Source organism: Elephas maximus, chromosome 2 (genome assembly GCF_024166365.1).
Source record: "Elephas maximus indicus isolate mEleMax1 chromosome 2, mEleMax1 primary haplotype, whole genome shotgun sequence".
Classification (NCBI taxonomy): domain Eukaryota; kingdom Metazoa; phylum Chordata; class Mammalia; order Proboscidea; family Elephantidae; genus Elephas; species Elephas maximus.
In genome coordinates this window covers 151229003-151241581 of record NC_064820.1, presented here as the reverse complement: position 1 = coordinate 151241581, position 12579 = coordinate 151229003, and the positions used below count along the sequence as shown (strand labels likewise).

Here is a 12579-nt window from a genome sequence, read left to right as displayed (position 1 = left end):
CAGCTTCATGGCGATGTCAGGGAGACAAGGCCCTATCTTTCTGCTCCACATTCCTCATCACATTACTTCCATTCTGAAGGTTACCTTATGGTCCTCTTAAAAAATATAATCACAAGATAAAACTATTGGTCTCTTACTGCCTGGAGCAAAGGAGAATTAAGAAAACCAAAGACTCAAGGGACCAGTTAGTCCAAAGGACTAATGGACCACATGAACCACAGCCTGTACACCCTGAGACCTGAAGAGCTAGTTGGTACCTGGCTGTCACCGCCTACACCTCTGACTGGGATCACAAAGTAAGGTCCAGGACAGAGTTGGCGAAAAATTGCGAAACAAAAAATGAAATTCACAAAAAAGGTCAGACTTACTGGTTGACAGAGATTGGAGGAATCCCAAGACTATGACCCTGAGATGCCCTTCTGAACTGGAGCTTAAGCCATTCCCAGAGACTACACTTCAGCCAAAGCATAGACAGGCCCATAAAATAGTAACACCCAAGAGGAACATGTTCCCTTACAACAAGCAATTATATAAGACCAGAAGGGCAACATTTTCCCAAAAGCAAACATGAGAAGCCAGGAAGGGATAGCAATTCAGGACAAAAGGAAATGGGGAACCTAGGATAGAAATAGGGGAAGTGCTGACACATCCTGGAGAATGAAACAAAAGTCATGGAATACATACAGACTGTAGGATGGGAAACAAATTTGCTCTGTAAACTTTGACCTAATGCACAATAAAAAATTAAAAAATAGTTATGTATTAATTTGAAGGAATAACAATATTTGATTACTCTGTGGTTTAATAAACAGTTTACAAGCTGGAGGAACGTTCCTTCATGCAAGAGAAAGCCCCTTGTAGAGAATGTGGCATTTACAGAGACTTAAAATACCAGTAACTTTTGTTTGAATAATACAGGTTTCCATAGTGGTAAACTACTTAATGGCTACTATTGTTGTTGTTGTTAGGTGCCATCGAGTTGGTTCCGACTCATAGCAACCGTGTGCACAACAGAACGAAACACTGCCTGGTCCTGAGCCATCTTTACAATTGTTGTTATGCTTGAACTCATTGTTGCAGCCACCGTGTCAATCCATCTTGTTGAGGGTCTCCCTCTTTTCCGCTGACCCTGTGCTCTGCCAAGCATGATGTCCTTCTCCAGGGACTGATCCCTCCTGACAACACGTCCAAACTATGTAAGGTGCAGTCTCGCTATCTTTGCTTCTAAGGAGCATTCTGGTTGTACTTCTTCCAAGACAGATTTGTTCATTCTTTCCGCAGTCCACGGTATGTTCAATATTATTCACCAATACCACAATTCAGAGGCGTCAGTTCTTCTTCGGTCTTCCTTTTTGTCCAGCTTTCACATGCATATGACGTGATTGAAAATACCATGGCTGGGCCAGGCGCACCTTAGTCTTCAAGGTGACGACTTTGCTTTTCAACACTTTAAAGAGGTCTTTTGCAGCAGATTTGCCCAATGCAGTCTGTCTTGATTCTTGACTGCTGCTTTCATGGGTGTTAATTGTGGATCCAAGTAAAATTAAATCCATGACAACTTCAGTCTTTTCTCTGTTTATCATGATGTTGCTTATTGGTCCAGTTGTGAAGATTTTTGTTTTCTTTATGCTGAGGTGTGATCCATGCTGAAGGCTGTGGTCTTTGATCTTCATCAGTAAGTGCTTCAAGTTCTCTTCACTTTCAGCAAGCAAGGTTGTGTCATCTGCATAATGCAGGTTGTTAATGAATCTTCCTCCAGTCCTGATGCCCCGTTCTTCCTATAGCCCAGCCTCTCGGATTATTTGCTCAGCATACAGATTGAACAGGTATGGTGAAAAGGATACAGCCCTGACGCACATCTTTCCTCACTTCAAACCATGCAGTATCTTCTTGTTCTGTTCAAATAATTGCCTCTTGATGCAGGTACAGGTTCCTCATGAGCGCCATTAAGTGTTCTGGAATTCCCATTCTCTGCAGTGTTATCCATAATTTGTTATGATCCACACAGTCGAATGTCTTAGGATAGCTAATAAAACACAGGTAAACATCTTTGTGGTATTCTCTGCTTTAAGCCAGTATTCATCTGATGTCAGTAGCGATATCCCTGGTTCCATGTCCTCTTCTGAATCTGGCTTGACTTTCTGGCAGTTCCCTTTTGAGATACCGCTGAGCCGCATTTGAATGATCTTCAACATTTTACTTGCATGTAATATTAATGATATTGTTCGATAATTTCCATATTTGGTTGGATCACCTTTCTTTGAAATAGGCATAAATATGGATCTCTTCCAGTCGATTGGCCAGGTAGCTGTCTTCCAAATTTCTTGGCATAGACGAGTTAGCACTTCCAGCTTTGCATCTGTTGAAACATCTCAATTGACATTCCCTCAATTCTTGGAGCCTTGTTTTTCACCAATGCCTTCATTGCATCTTGGACTTCTTCCTTCAGTACCATTGTGTTCCTGATCATATGTTAACCTCCTGAAATGGTTTAATGTCGACCAGTTCTCTTTGGTATAGTGACTCTGTATTCCTTCCATCTTATTTTGATGCTTTCTGTGTCATTTAATATTTTCCCTGTGGAATCCTTCAGTATTACAACTCGAAGCTTGAATTTTTTTCTTCAGTTGTTTCAGCTTGAGAAATGCTGAGTGTGTTCTTCCCTTTTATTTTTCCGTCTCCAGGTGCTTGTGCATGTCATTGTAATACTTTTCCTTGTCTTCTTGAGCTGCCCTTTGAAATCTTCTGTTCAGCTCTTTTACTTCACCATTTCTTCCTTTTGCTTTAGCTACTCAACGTTCAAGAGCAAGTTTCTGACATCCGTTTTGGTCTTTTCTTTCATTTCTGTCTTTTTAATGACCTCTTGCTTTCTTCATGTATGATGTCTTTGCACAACTTGTCATCAGTCGTTAGTGTTCAATGTGTCAAATCTATTCTTGAGGTGTTCTCTAAATTCTGGTGGGATATACTCAGGGTTGTACTTTGGCTTTCGTGGACTTATTCTAATTTTCTACAGTTTCAACTTGAACTTGCATATGAGCAATTGATGGTCTGTTCTGCAGTCAACCCATGGCCTTGTTCTGACTGATGATATTGAGCTTTTCCATTGTCTCTTTCCACAGATGTAGTCGATTTGATTCCTGTGTATTCCTTCTGGGGAGAGCCACGTGTGTATAGTTGCCATTTAGGTTGGTGAAATAGGGTAATTGCAATGAAGAAGTCTTTGGTCTTGCAAAATTCTGTCATGTGATCTTGGAAATCATTTCTATACCAGGGCCGTATTTCCCAACTGCCGATTTTTTTTTATTTCCAACTTTTGCATTCCAGTCACCAGTAATTATCTGTGCATCCTGATTGCATGTTTGATCAATTTCAGACTGCAGAAGTTGGTAAAAATCTTCAGTTTCTTCATATTTTGCCTTAGTGGTTGGGTCGTAAATTTGAATAATACTCGTATTAACTGGTCTTCCTTGTAGGTGTATAGATATTATCCTATTGCTGACACCATTGTACTTCAGGATGGATCTTGAAATGTTCTTTTTGACGATGAATGCAACATTATTCCTCCTCAAGTTGTCATTCCTGGCAAGGTAGCATGTGGTTTTCTGACACAAAATGGCCAATACCAGTCCATTTCAGCTAACTAATGCCTACGATATCAATATTTATGCGTTCCGTTTCCTTTTTGACGGCTTCCTGTTTTCCTAGATTCATACTTTGTACATTCCACGTTCTGATTATTAATGGATGTTTGCAGGTGTTTCTTCTCATTTTGAGTCATGCCACATCCGCAAATGAAGGTCCTGAAAGTTTGACTCCATCCATGTTATTAAGGTCAACTTTACTTTGAGGAGGCAGCTCCTCCCTAGTCATATTTTGAGTGCCTTCCAACCTGAGGGTCTTATCTTGCAACTCTATATCAGGCAGTGTTCCGCTGCTATTCATAAGGTTTTAACTGGTTAATTCCTTTCAGAAGTAGACTGCTGGGTCCTTCTTCCTAGTCTGTCTTAGTCTGGAAGCTCAGCTGAAACCTGTCTGCCATGGGAACCCTGTTGGTATTTGAACACCAGTGGCGTAACTTCCAGCATCACAGCAACATGCAAGCCCCCACAGTATGACAAACTGACAGATGTGGGGGAAAGAAGACCTAGTCTTTCTCATTTAATCGCAGGTTATTGGGTTTGTTATGGTCTGCTCTTTGGGTGAGAGAAAAAACCACTGGCGATTTTGGGTCAGGAATTTTTAAGTTCATGGATAAGAAAAGCCTTCTTGAGATAAAAGCAAAAATATCTATTTTTAATGTAAATTTGATTGTGAAGTACCCAGTAGCTACTTGAGCTTTACCCCTCACATCCTTATTCCACACAAGAAGAAGAAGAAGAGGAAGAGTGGTGGTAAGTAAGGTCATGCCCCTTACCCTCATCCCTTTTTTTAACAGCTTTATTGTGATATAATTGATGTGAAACAAACTGCACACATTTAAAGTATAAATATGATTTCTGAGATACGTATATAACCATGAAACTATCCACAATCAAGATAATTACTACACCAACCCAATAAAGTGCTCAAAACGTAAACTTTCCCTTTGGTGGCATGCCAAGGCTTTCCATTCTGCTGTAGAGGAGTCTAGATGTGTCCTTTCAGATGTTTTTGTATGCATGGTATGTCTATATTTAAGCTTCTTTAAAAAATAAAGTAAAAATAGGGGTATAATACATACATAGTTTTCAATGTCATTTTTTAAAAAATTGTGGTAAAATTTAACAAAATTTTCCATTTTAACCATTTTAAGTATATAATTCAGAGGCATTGCTTAATTGCAGTGTTGTACAGACATCACCTCTGTCTTATTTCCAAAACTTCTTCATCGTCCCAAACATAAACTGTGTACTTGTTAAGCAATAATTCCCCATCTTCCTGACTCCAGCCCCTGGTAAGCACTAGTTTACTCTCTGTCTCTATGCATTTGCCTAGTTTAGATATTTCATATAAGTGGGATAATGCAGTATTTGTACATTTTTGTCTGACTTATTTTACATAATGTTTTTAAGGTCCAAGTCATAGCATGCATTAGAACTTCATTTCTCTTTATGGCCAAATAATTTTCCACTATATGGATATACTACCCAACAAAAACCCAGTGCCGTTGAGTTGATTCCAACTCATGATATACTACGTTTAGTTTATCCATGTGTTGATAGATATTTGGATTGTTTCCCCATTTTGTTTATTGTCAGTAATACTGCAGGTATCCATTTGAATGCCTGCTTTCAGTTCTTTTTGCTGAGTTGTATGGCAGTGAGTTTGGTTTGGTTTATGATAATATTTAACTTTTTGAGGACTCAACTATTTTCCAAAATGGCTCCACCATTTTACATTATTACCAGCATTAGATGAGAGTTCCAGTTTCTCCATGTCTTCTCCAACACTTATTTTCTATCTTTAAGTTTATTTTCGTTGCTGTTGTTGAGAATATACAGAGCACCAAACCCAAATCCACTGCCGCCAAGTTGATTCCCACTCTTAGCGACCCTGTAGGTAGGGCAGAGTAGAACTGCCCCAAAGGGTTTCCAAGGCTGTAAATCTTTACCGAAGCAGACTGTCGTATCTTCTGCGGAGCAGCTGATGGGTTCAAAGGCCAGCCATTTGGTTAGCAGCCAGGCGCCTTAGCCACTGCACCTCCAGCGCTCCTAATACTTTGTATCACCACACCACCGCCACCCACTGTTGTCGAGTCGATTCCGACTCATAGCGACCCTATAGGACAGAGTAGAACTACTCCATAGGGTTTCCAAGGGGCGCCTGGTGGATTTGAACTGTCGACCTTCACGGTTAGCAGCCGTAGCTCTTAACCACTGTGCCACCAGGGTTTCCATACTTAGCACAACAAACACCAATTCAGCAGTTTCTACGGGTACAGTTCAGAGACTGGTTACATTTTTCAAGTCATAAAGCCATTCTCACTCTCCTTTTCAGAATTGTACCCCCTCATTAACATAAATTCCCTGCCCCTGAAGTTTCCTCTTTCAGATGCTGTTGTGAATTTGATCCCAATAGATAGTTAAAAGAGCACAGTGCTCAAGGCAGGCATTCTTTACTAATTAAGCTGAACACTTGTTTGGTTTACAGAAGACTTCAGGGAATATTTTTGGTTTCAGATTTAAAGATAACTATCCTAGTGAGTATGAAGTGGTATCTCATGTGATTTTTATTTGCATTTCCCTATTGGCTAATGGGAAACCCTGGTGGCAAAGTGGTTAAGAGCTACAGCTGCTAACCAAAAGGCCGGCAGTTCGAATCCACCAGGCACTCCTTGCAAACCCTATGAGGCAGTTCGACTCTGTCCTTTAGGGTCGCTATGAGTTGGAGTCGACTCGCCAGCAGTGGGTTTGATTTTTTTTTTTTTTTTTAATTATCTGGTGATGTTGAGCATCTTTTCATGTGCTTATTGGCCATTTCTATATCTATTATAGTCCTTTGTCCATTTTTTAATTTTTTTTTTTGTCTTTTGTTGTTGTGTTTTAGGAGTGTTTATGTATCTCGCCCTTATCAGATATATGATTTACAGATATTTTCTCCCATTCTGTAGGGTGTCTTTCCACTTTCTTGATAATGCCATTTGATGTACAAGTTTTTGATTTTGATGAAGTACAATTTATCTATTTCTTTTGTTATTTTGGTGTTGTATCTAAGAATACATTGCAAATTCAATGCAATGAAGACTTGCCCTTATATTTTTTTCTAAGAGTTTTATGGTTTTAGTGCTTATATTTAGGTCCTTGATTCATTTCGGGTAATTTTTTTATATGGAGTGAGGTATGGGTCCAACTTCATTCTTTTTTTCATGTGGAAATCAAGTCCCAGCACCGTTTATTAAAGAGACTATTTCTTTCTCCTTTGAATTATCGTGGTACCCTTGTTGAAAATCGGTTGGCCCTAGATAATATGAGTATATTTTTGAGCTCTTAATTCTCTTCCATTGGTCTATATGTCTATACTTATGCCAGTACCAAAGTGTTTTGATTACTGTAGCTTTGTAGTAAGTTTTGAATTTGGGAAGCGTGAGTCCTCCAACTTCGTTCTTATTTTTCAAGATTGTTTTGGCTTTTGGGGACTCCTTTCAATTCCATGAGGAGCCCTGGTGGTATAATAGTTAAGTGCTTGATTGCGGCTGCTAACCAACGGTCGGTGGTTTGAACCCACCAGCTGCTCCGCAGGAGAAGGATGTGGTAGCCTGCTCCGTAAAGATTACAGCCTTGGGGAAACCCTATAGGGCAGTTCTTTTCCGTCCCGTAGGGTTGCTGTGAGTTGGAGTCATTGACAATGGATTTTGCTTTTTACAATTCCATATGCATTAGAGGATCAACTTTTCTATTTCTGTATGAAGGACTATTGGCATTTTGATAAGGATTATGTTGAATCTACATATTGCTCTAGGTAGTATTGATATCCTAACAATGGTAAGTCTTCCAATTCATAAACATGGGATGTCTTTCCATTTATTTAGACCTTTTATTTTTTTTTTATAATTTTTATTGTGCTTTAAGTGAAAGTTTACAAATCAAGTCAGTCTCTCACATAAAAACTTACATACACCTTACTGCATACTCCCAATTACTCTCCCTTCAATGAGACAGCCCTCTCCCTCCTTCCAGTCTCTCTTTTCGTGACCATTTTGCCAGCTTCTAACCCCCTCTACCCTTTCATCTCCCCTCCAGGGAGGAGATGCCAACATAGTCTCTAGTGTCCACCTGATGCAGGTAGCTCACTCCTGATCAGCATCTCTCTCCAACCCATTGTCTAGTCCAATCCATGTCTGACGAGTTGGCTTTGGAATGGTTCCTGTCCTGGGCCAACAGAAGGTTTGGGGACCGTGACTGCTGGGGTCCTCCTAGTCTTAGACCATTAAGTCTGGTCTTTTTATGAGATTTGGGGTCTGCATCCCACTGTTCTCCTGCTCCCTCAGGGATACTCTGTTGTGTTCCCTGTCAGGGCAGTCATTGGTTGTGGCCGGGCACCATCTAGTTCTTCTGGTCTCAGGATGATGTAGTCTCTGGTTCATGTGGCCTTTTGTGTCTGTTGGGCTCGTAATTACCTTGTGTCCTTGGTGTTCTTCATTCTCCTTTGATCCAGGTAGGTTGAGACTCATTGATGCATTTTAGATGGCCGCTTGCTAGCGTTTAAGACCTCAGACACCACTCTCCAAAGTGGGATGCAGAATTTTTTCTTAATAGATTTTATTTTGCCAATTGACTTAGATGTCCCTTGAAACCATGTAGGCCTTTAATTTTTATAACAGTGTTTTATAGTTTTCAGTGTAGAAGTCTTTTACTTCCTTGGTTAAATTTATTCCTAATTTTTTTATTCTTTTCGGTGCTATTGTAAATGGAATTTTTTTATTCCTTTTTGGATTGTCTGTTGCTGGTGTATAGAAACACAACACATTTTTGCATGCTGTTATATACCCTGAAACTTTGCTGGATCTGTTTATTAGCTCTAGCAGCTCTTTTGTGTATCATTTGGGATTTTCTATATTTGGGATCATGTCATCTGTTGAGAATGATGTAAGCCGTGGGTTTTTTGTAAATGCCCTTTATCATGTTGTGGAAGTTCCCCACTATTTCTAGTTTTCTGAGTATTTTTATTTTGAAATATTCGCTTACAGTTCTAGGAGATATGTTAGTGGGTTAAAAGATAGTAACATATTTTTGTTTTTGAAATGTATTACAAGTTGCTTTTCAAAAGACAGATCTTTTCTGAAAAAACCAAAGCAGAGCAAAATCGACATCCCAAATAAACAGAATTGATAGTTTACTAGTTTCTAATACCTACTTTTATCACCCAGGAAAAACTGCTTAGCAGTGACTCCCTCTAAATAACTTTGATGTAGTTGTGTCATTTTCAGTCAGATATTACAGAATACTTTCCAACTGCAGTTTTTTATTCTAGAATGCTTTTCATAACCTCCAAACCTTGAACTTTGAACGTACCTCCCTTTTTCCCTTTTATTTTGTGTGTAATGAGGCTTTTCTCACTTTGTAGGGTATCAGTTAGCAGAGCAATCAAGCCCTTTGCTGAACCTGGCCGCCCTCCAGACTGGTTCTCTCAAAAAGTAAGTTCCACAGCAGGTGCTTTTTTGAGCAGTGTTTGAGATGTGAATTAGGTTTTCTTCCAGGCCCTGCCCTTTAGTCATGGTGTATAATTAGGATTTTATACCATGACAAGGGAAAATAGCTGAGAATGCGTTTCCCGTTTTCCTACTATTTGCCAGTATATCCATGTATGCTCATATTACAAAATGTTCTTATCAATGTAGTCTAATAGTTAAGAGCCCATGCTTGGGAGTTAGATAGATCTGGGTTCACATATGAATCGACTTCTTAAAAACTTTGGATCAGAGCCTCAGTCTTCCCATTTGTAAAATAGAGGTAAGAGTTACTTCAGAACTGTTGTGAAGATTTAATTGAAGCAATAAATGTAAGGACTTGCATATGATTAACTACTCAGTAGGTATTGGTTATTAACATTGGCTATTAATTTGTCTTCTCCCAAATATAAACATTTCAGGCCAGAAGACTCCTTTTTATGTGTCCTGGTACTTAGTACACGTAATCCCCAACTTAGGACATTCAAGTTACGAAGAACCACGCTTACTGTCCTCTGTTTTTCACTGCATACGATGTTACAGTGCGTAATTTGCTGATGTTATCATCAGCATATGTTTATCACTTGCGTATGTTCATATGTAATGTTTCCAATCCCAAAAAACAAAGATTTATAAAGATACTGATAATAAAAGGCAATAGTAGTGAAAACTAAAAAAAAAAAAACCCAAGGTTTTCAACTTTTGTCAGAACCAACTTATGATGGAGTCATTGGAACAGAAGCCCATCATAAGTTAGGGATTACCTGTGTATTGAACTGATTTGATTGAAAAGTAATTTGCCCTCTAGAAACCACTCACATCTTACATACAGCTCTCTGAACCTTAGTCTAATCTGTTAAAACTTTGAAAAGTCTTTGTCTTCCAGGCTTGTGCATCACATTTCCACTTTTTTTCCATAGCATTGTGCTTCCCAGTACTCAGAGCTTCTAGAAACTACAGAGACCCCAAAGTGAGTACAAAACTAGACACTTACCAAGTGTTTGCAGCTAAATCACCTCTGTGGAGAGTGTTTACTGAGGATGTTTGTTTTATATAAGTGCGTAATAAAAGAACGGTAGTCCCTCTTTATCTGCAGGACATATGTTCCAAGACCCCCCGTGGATGCCTGAAACCTCAGACACACACACAAACACACACACACACACACACACACACACACACACACACACACACCCATACACCCATATATATTTATATATACACTCTGTTTTGTCATATACGCACATACCTATGATAGTTTAATGTATAAATTAGGTACAGTAAGAGATTAACAACAATAACTAATAATAAAATAGAAAAATTATAACAATATATTGTAATAAAAGTTATGTGAATGTGGTTCCCAGGTTGGACAGAGCAGGATGGCACGAGATTTCATCGTGCTACTCATTTAACATTTTTGGATTGTGATTGACCCTGGGTAACTGAAATCTTGGAAGGCAAAACTGGATAAGGGAAGCTACAGTATAGCAGAAGTTATCTATGATTAGGTGGTAGAGAAGATGCTGGAAAGCAAGCGGGAGTGGGAACAAATGTTCTCTTATTCAAACGTGGATTTTTATTACTCCACAGACGGAAACGAGGTGAAAAGGGCGAAGTGGTGGAAACTGTTGAAGATGTCATTGTTCGGAAACTGACTGCTGAACGAGTTGAGGAACTGAAGAAAGTAATAAAGGAAACTCAGGAAAAATATAGGTACTTACCAGAGAGAATGCCAAATGATTGGGAAAGAGAAAAGGAACAGACTTCTGATACTGGTCAGAATTTTCTAAGTGGCAAATTAAAAAACCCAGTATTACCTCTCTTTTTTCCTACAGACGGCTAAAAAGAGACGCAGAATTAATTCAGGCTGGACACATGGACAGCAGACTGGATGAGCTTTGCAATGACATTGCAATGTGGGTTATATTATATTGTTCTTCTATCTGTGCTCCTTCCTCTGTTTATCCTACCCCCCCCCCATATCAAGTAATTTGGTTTATTCCCCTGCCCCCCATCACCCCTTTAGACTTTAGACAGATTCTGGAAGGGGAAAGCTACTGAGTGGGCTGATGACTGGGGAGGGGAGTAAGTCCTAGAAGGTAATAATATGATAGAACATTTCCATGTGAGAATAAAATTTAGTTCTAGCTTAAAAATTGCCGAAATTTGCCTGGGTGAAGAACTGGGATTTAGGCAGTACACCCAAATTCCCTGTTTTGCTGGTAAGAATTATTATTTAGGGCTTTTCCCCAGAGAGTGCTGTCTTGGCAGCATATTTCTTTGTGAGGGCACTGTGAACTATGGAGGAGTAAGAGTTGGCCAGGATCTAACCCTTAATTCCCTCTTCAGGAAGAAGAAGTTGGAGGAAGAGGAGGCTGAAGTAAAGAGGAAAGCTACAGATGCCGCATATCAGGGTAAACTGAAACTAGTAATCTTGTTCAGCAGTTCACTATATAGTACTGCATGTTAATGACAGTGGAAGAAGACTATTTTGCAACGTAGAGTTCACTAGTTCGAATTTATTGGCATACTTTCCTCTCTCATATTCTTTCCTACCAGAATAAAAACATCCCTCAATATCCAAGAGGAATCTCTTAGAAAATGAGCTCTGCTCAGATCTCTCTAGACTTTGAATTGACTTTTAGAACATAAAGGCTTGATAATAAGACATCAAGCATAATTAAGGTTTTAGATGTCAAAGCCTGTAGAAAGATTAAGAATAGCTCAGTCATTCTAGGAATATATCTTAGAGAAATAAGAGCCATAGCACAAATAGACATAGGCACACCTATGTTCATTGCAGCATTGTTCACAGTAGCAAAAAGACAGAAACAACTTAGATGCCCATCAACTGATGAATGGATAAACTGACTACGGTACATAAGCCCAATGGGGTACTATGTAAAACTATGTAACGATAAAGGACAGTAATGAATCTGCAAGGCATCTCACAACATGGATGAATCTGGAGGGCATTATTATGCTGAGTGAAATGAGTCAGTCACAAAAGGACAAATATTGTATGAGACCACTACTGTAAAAACTCATGAAAAGGTTTACACACAAAAAGAAACAATCTTTTATGGTTACGAGGGAGGGAAGAGGCAGGGATGGAAAACACTAAATAGACAATAGATAAGTGGTAACTTCGGTAAAGAGTAAGACAGTACACAATACTGGGGAAGCCAGCAAAACTTGTCTATGGCAGGGTCATAGAAGCACCATAGAAACATCCAAACTCCCTGAGAGACCAGATTACTAGGCTGAGGGCTGTGGGAACCATGGTCTCGGGACGTTTAACTCAATTGGCATACATAGTTTATAAAGAAAATGTTCTACATTCTACTTTGATGAGTAGCATCTGGGGTCTTAAAAGCTTGTGAGCAGCCATCTGAGACGTTCCACTCTTGTCACCCCATCTGGAACAA

General features: G+C 39.3%; 1 protein-coding gene across 7 annotated transcripts in view; it reads left to right on the top strand.

Annotated features, from left to right (window-relative positions):
• Positions 1-12579, top strand: part of LOC126069997 (bromodomain-containing protein 8) — a 34364-nt gene that overhangs the window by 10132 nt on the left and 11653 nt on the right. For all 7 annotated transcript variants that reach the window (XM_049873729.1, XM_049873730.1, XM_049873725.1 and 4 more), the window contains exons 3-7: positions 9046-9115; positions 10069-10118; positions 10742-10864; positions 10987-11067; positions 11501-11565. In XM_049873729.1, the coding sequence (XP_049729686.1) occupies positions 9046-9115; positions 10069-10118; positions 10742-10864; positions 10987-11067; positions 11501-11565 (389 nt within the window). The remainder of the gene's footprint in view (positions 1-9045; positions 9116-10068; positions 10119-10741; positions 10865-10986; positions 11068-11500; positions 11566-12579) is intronic.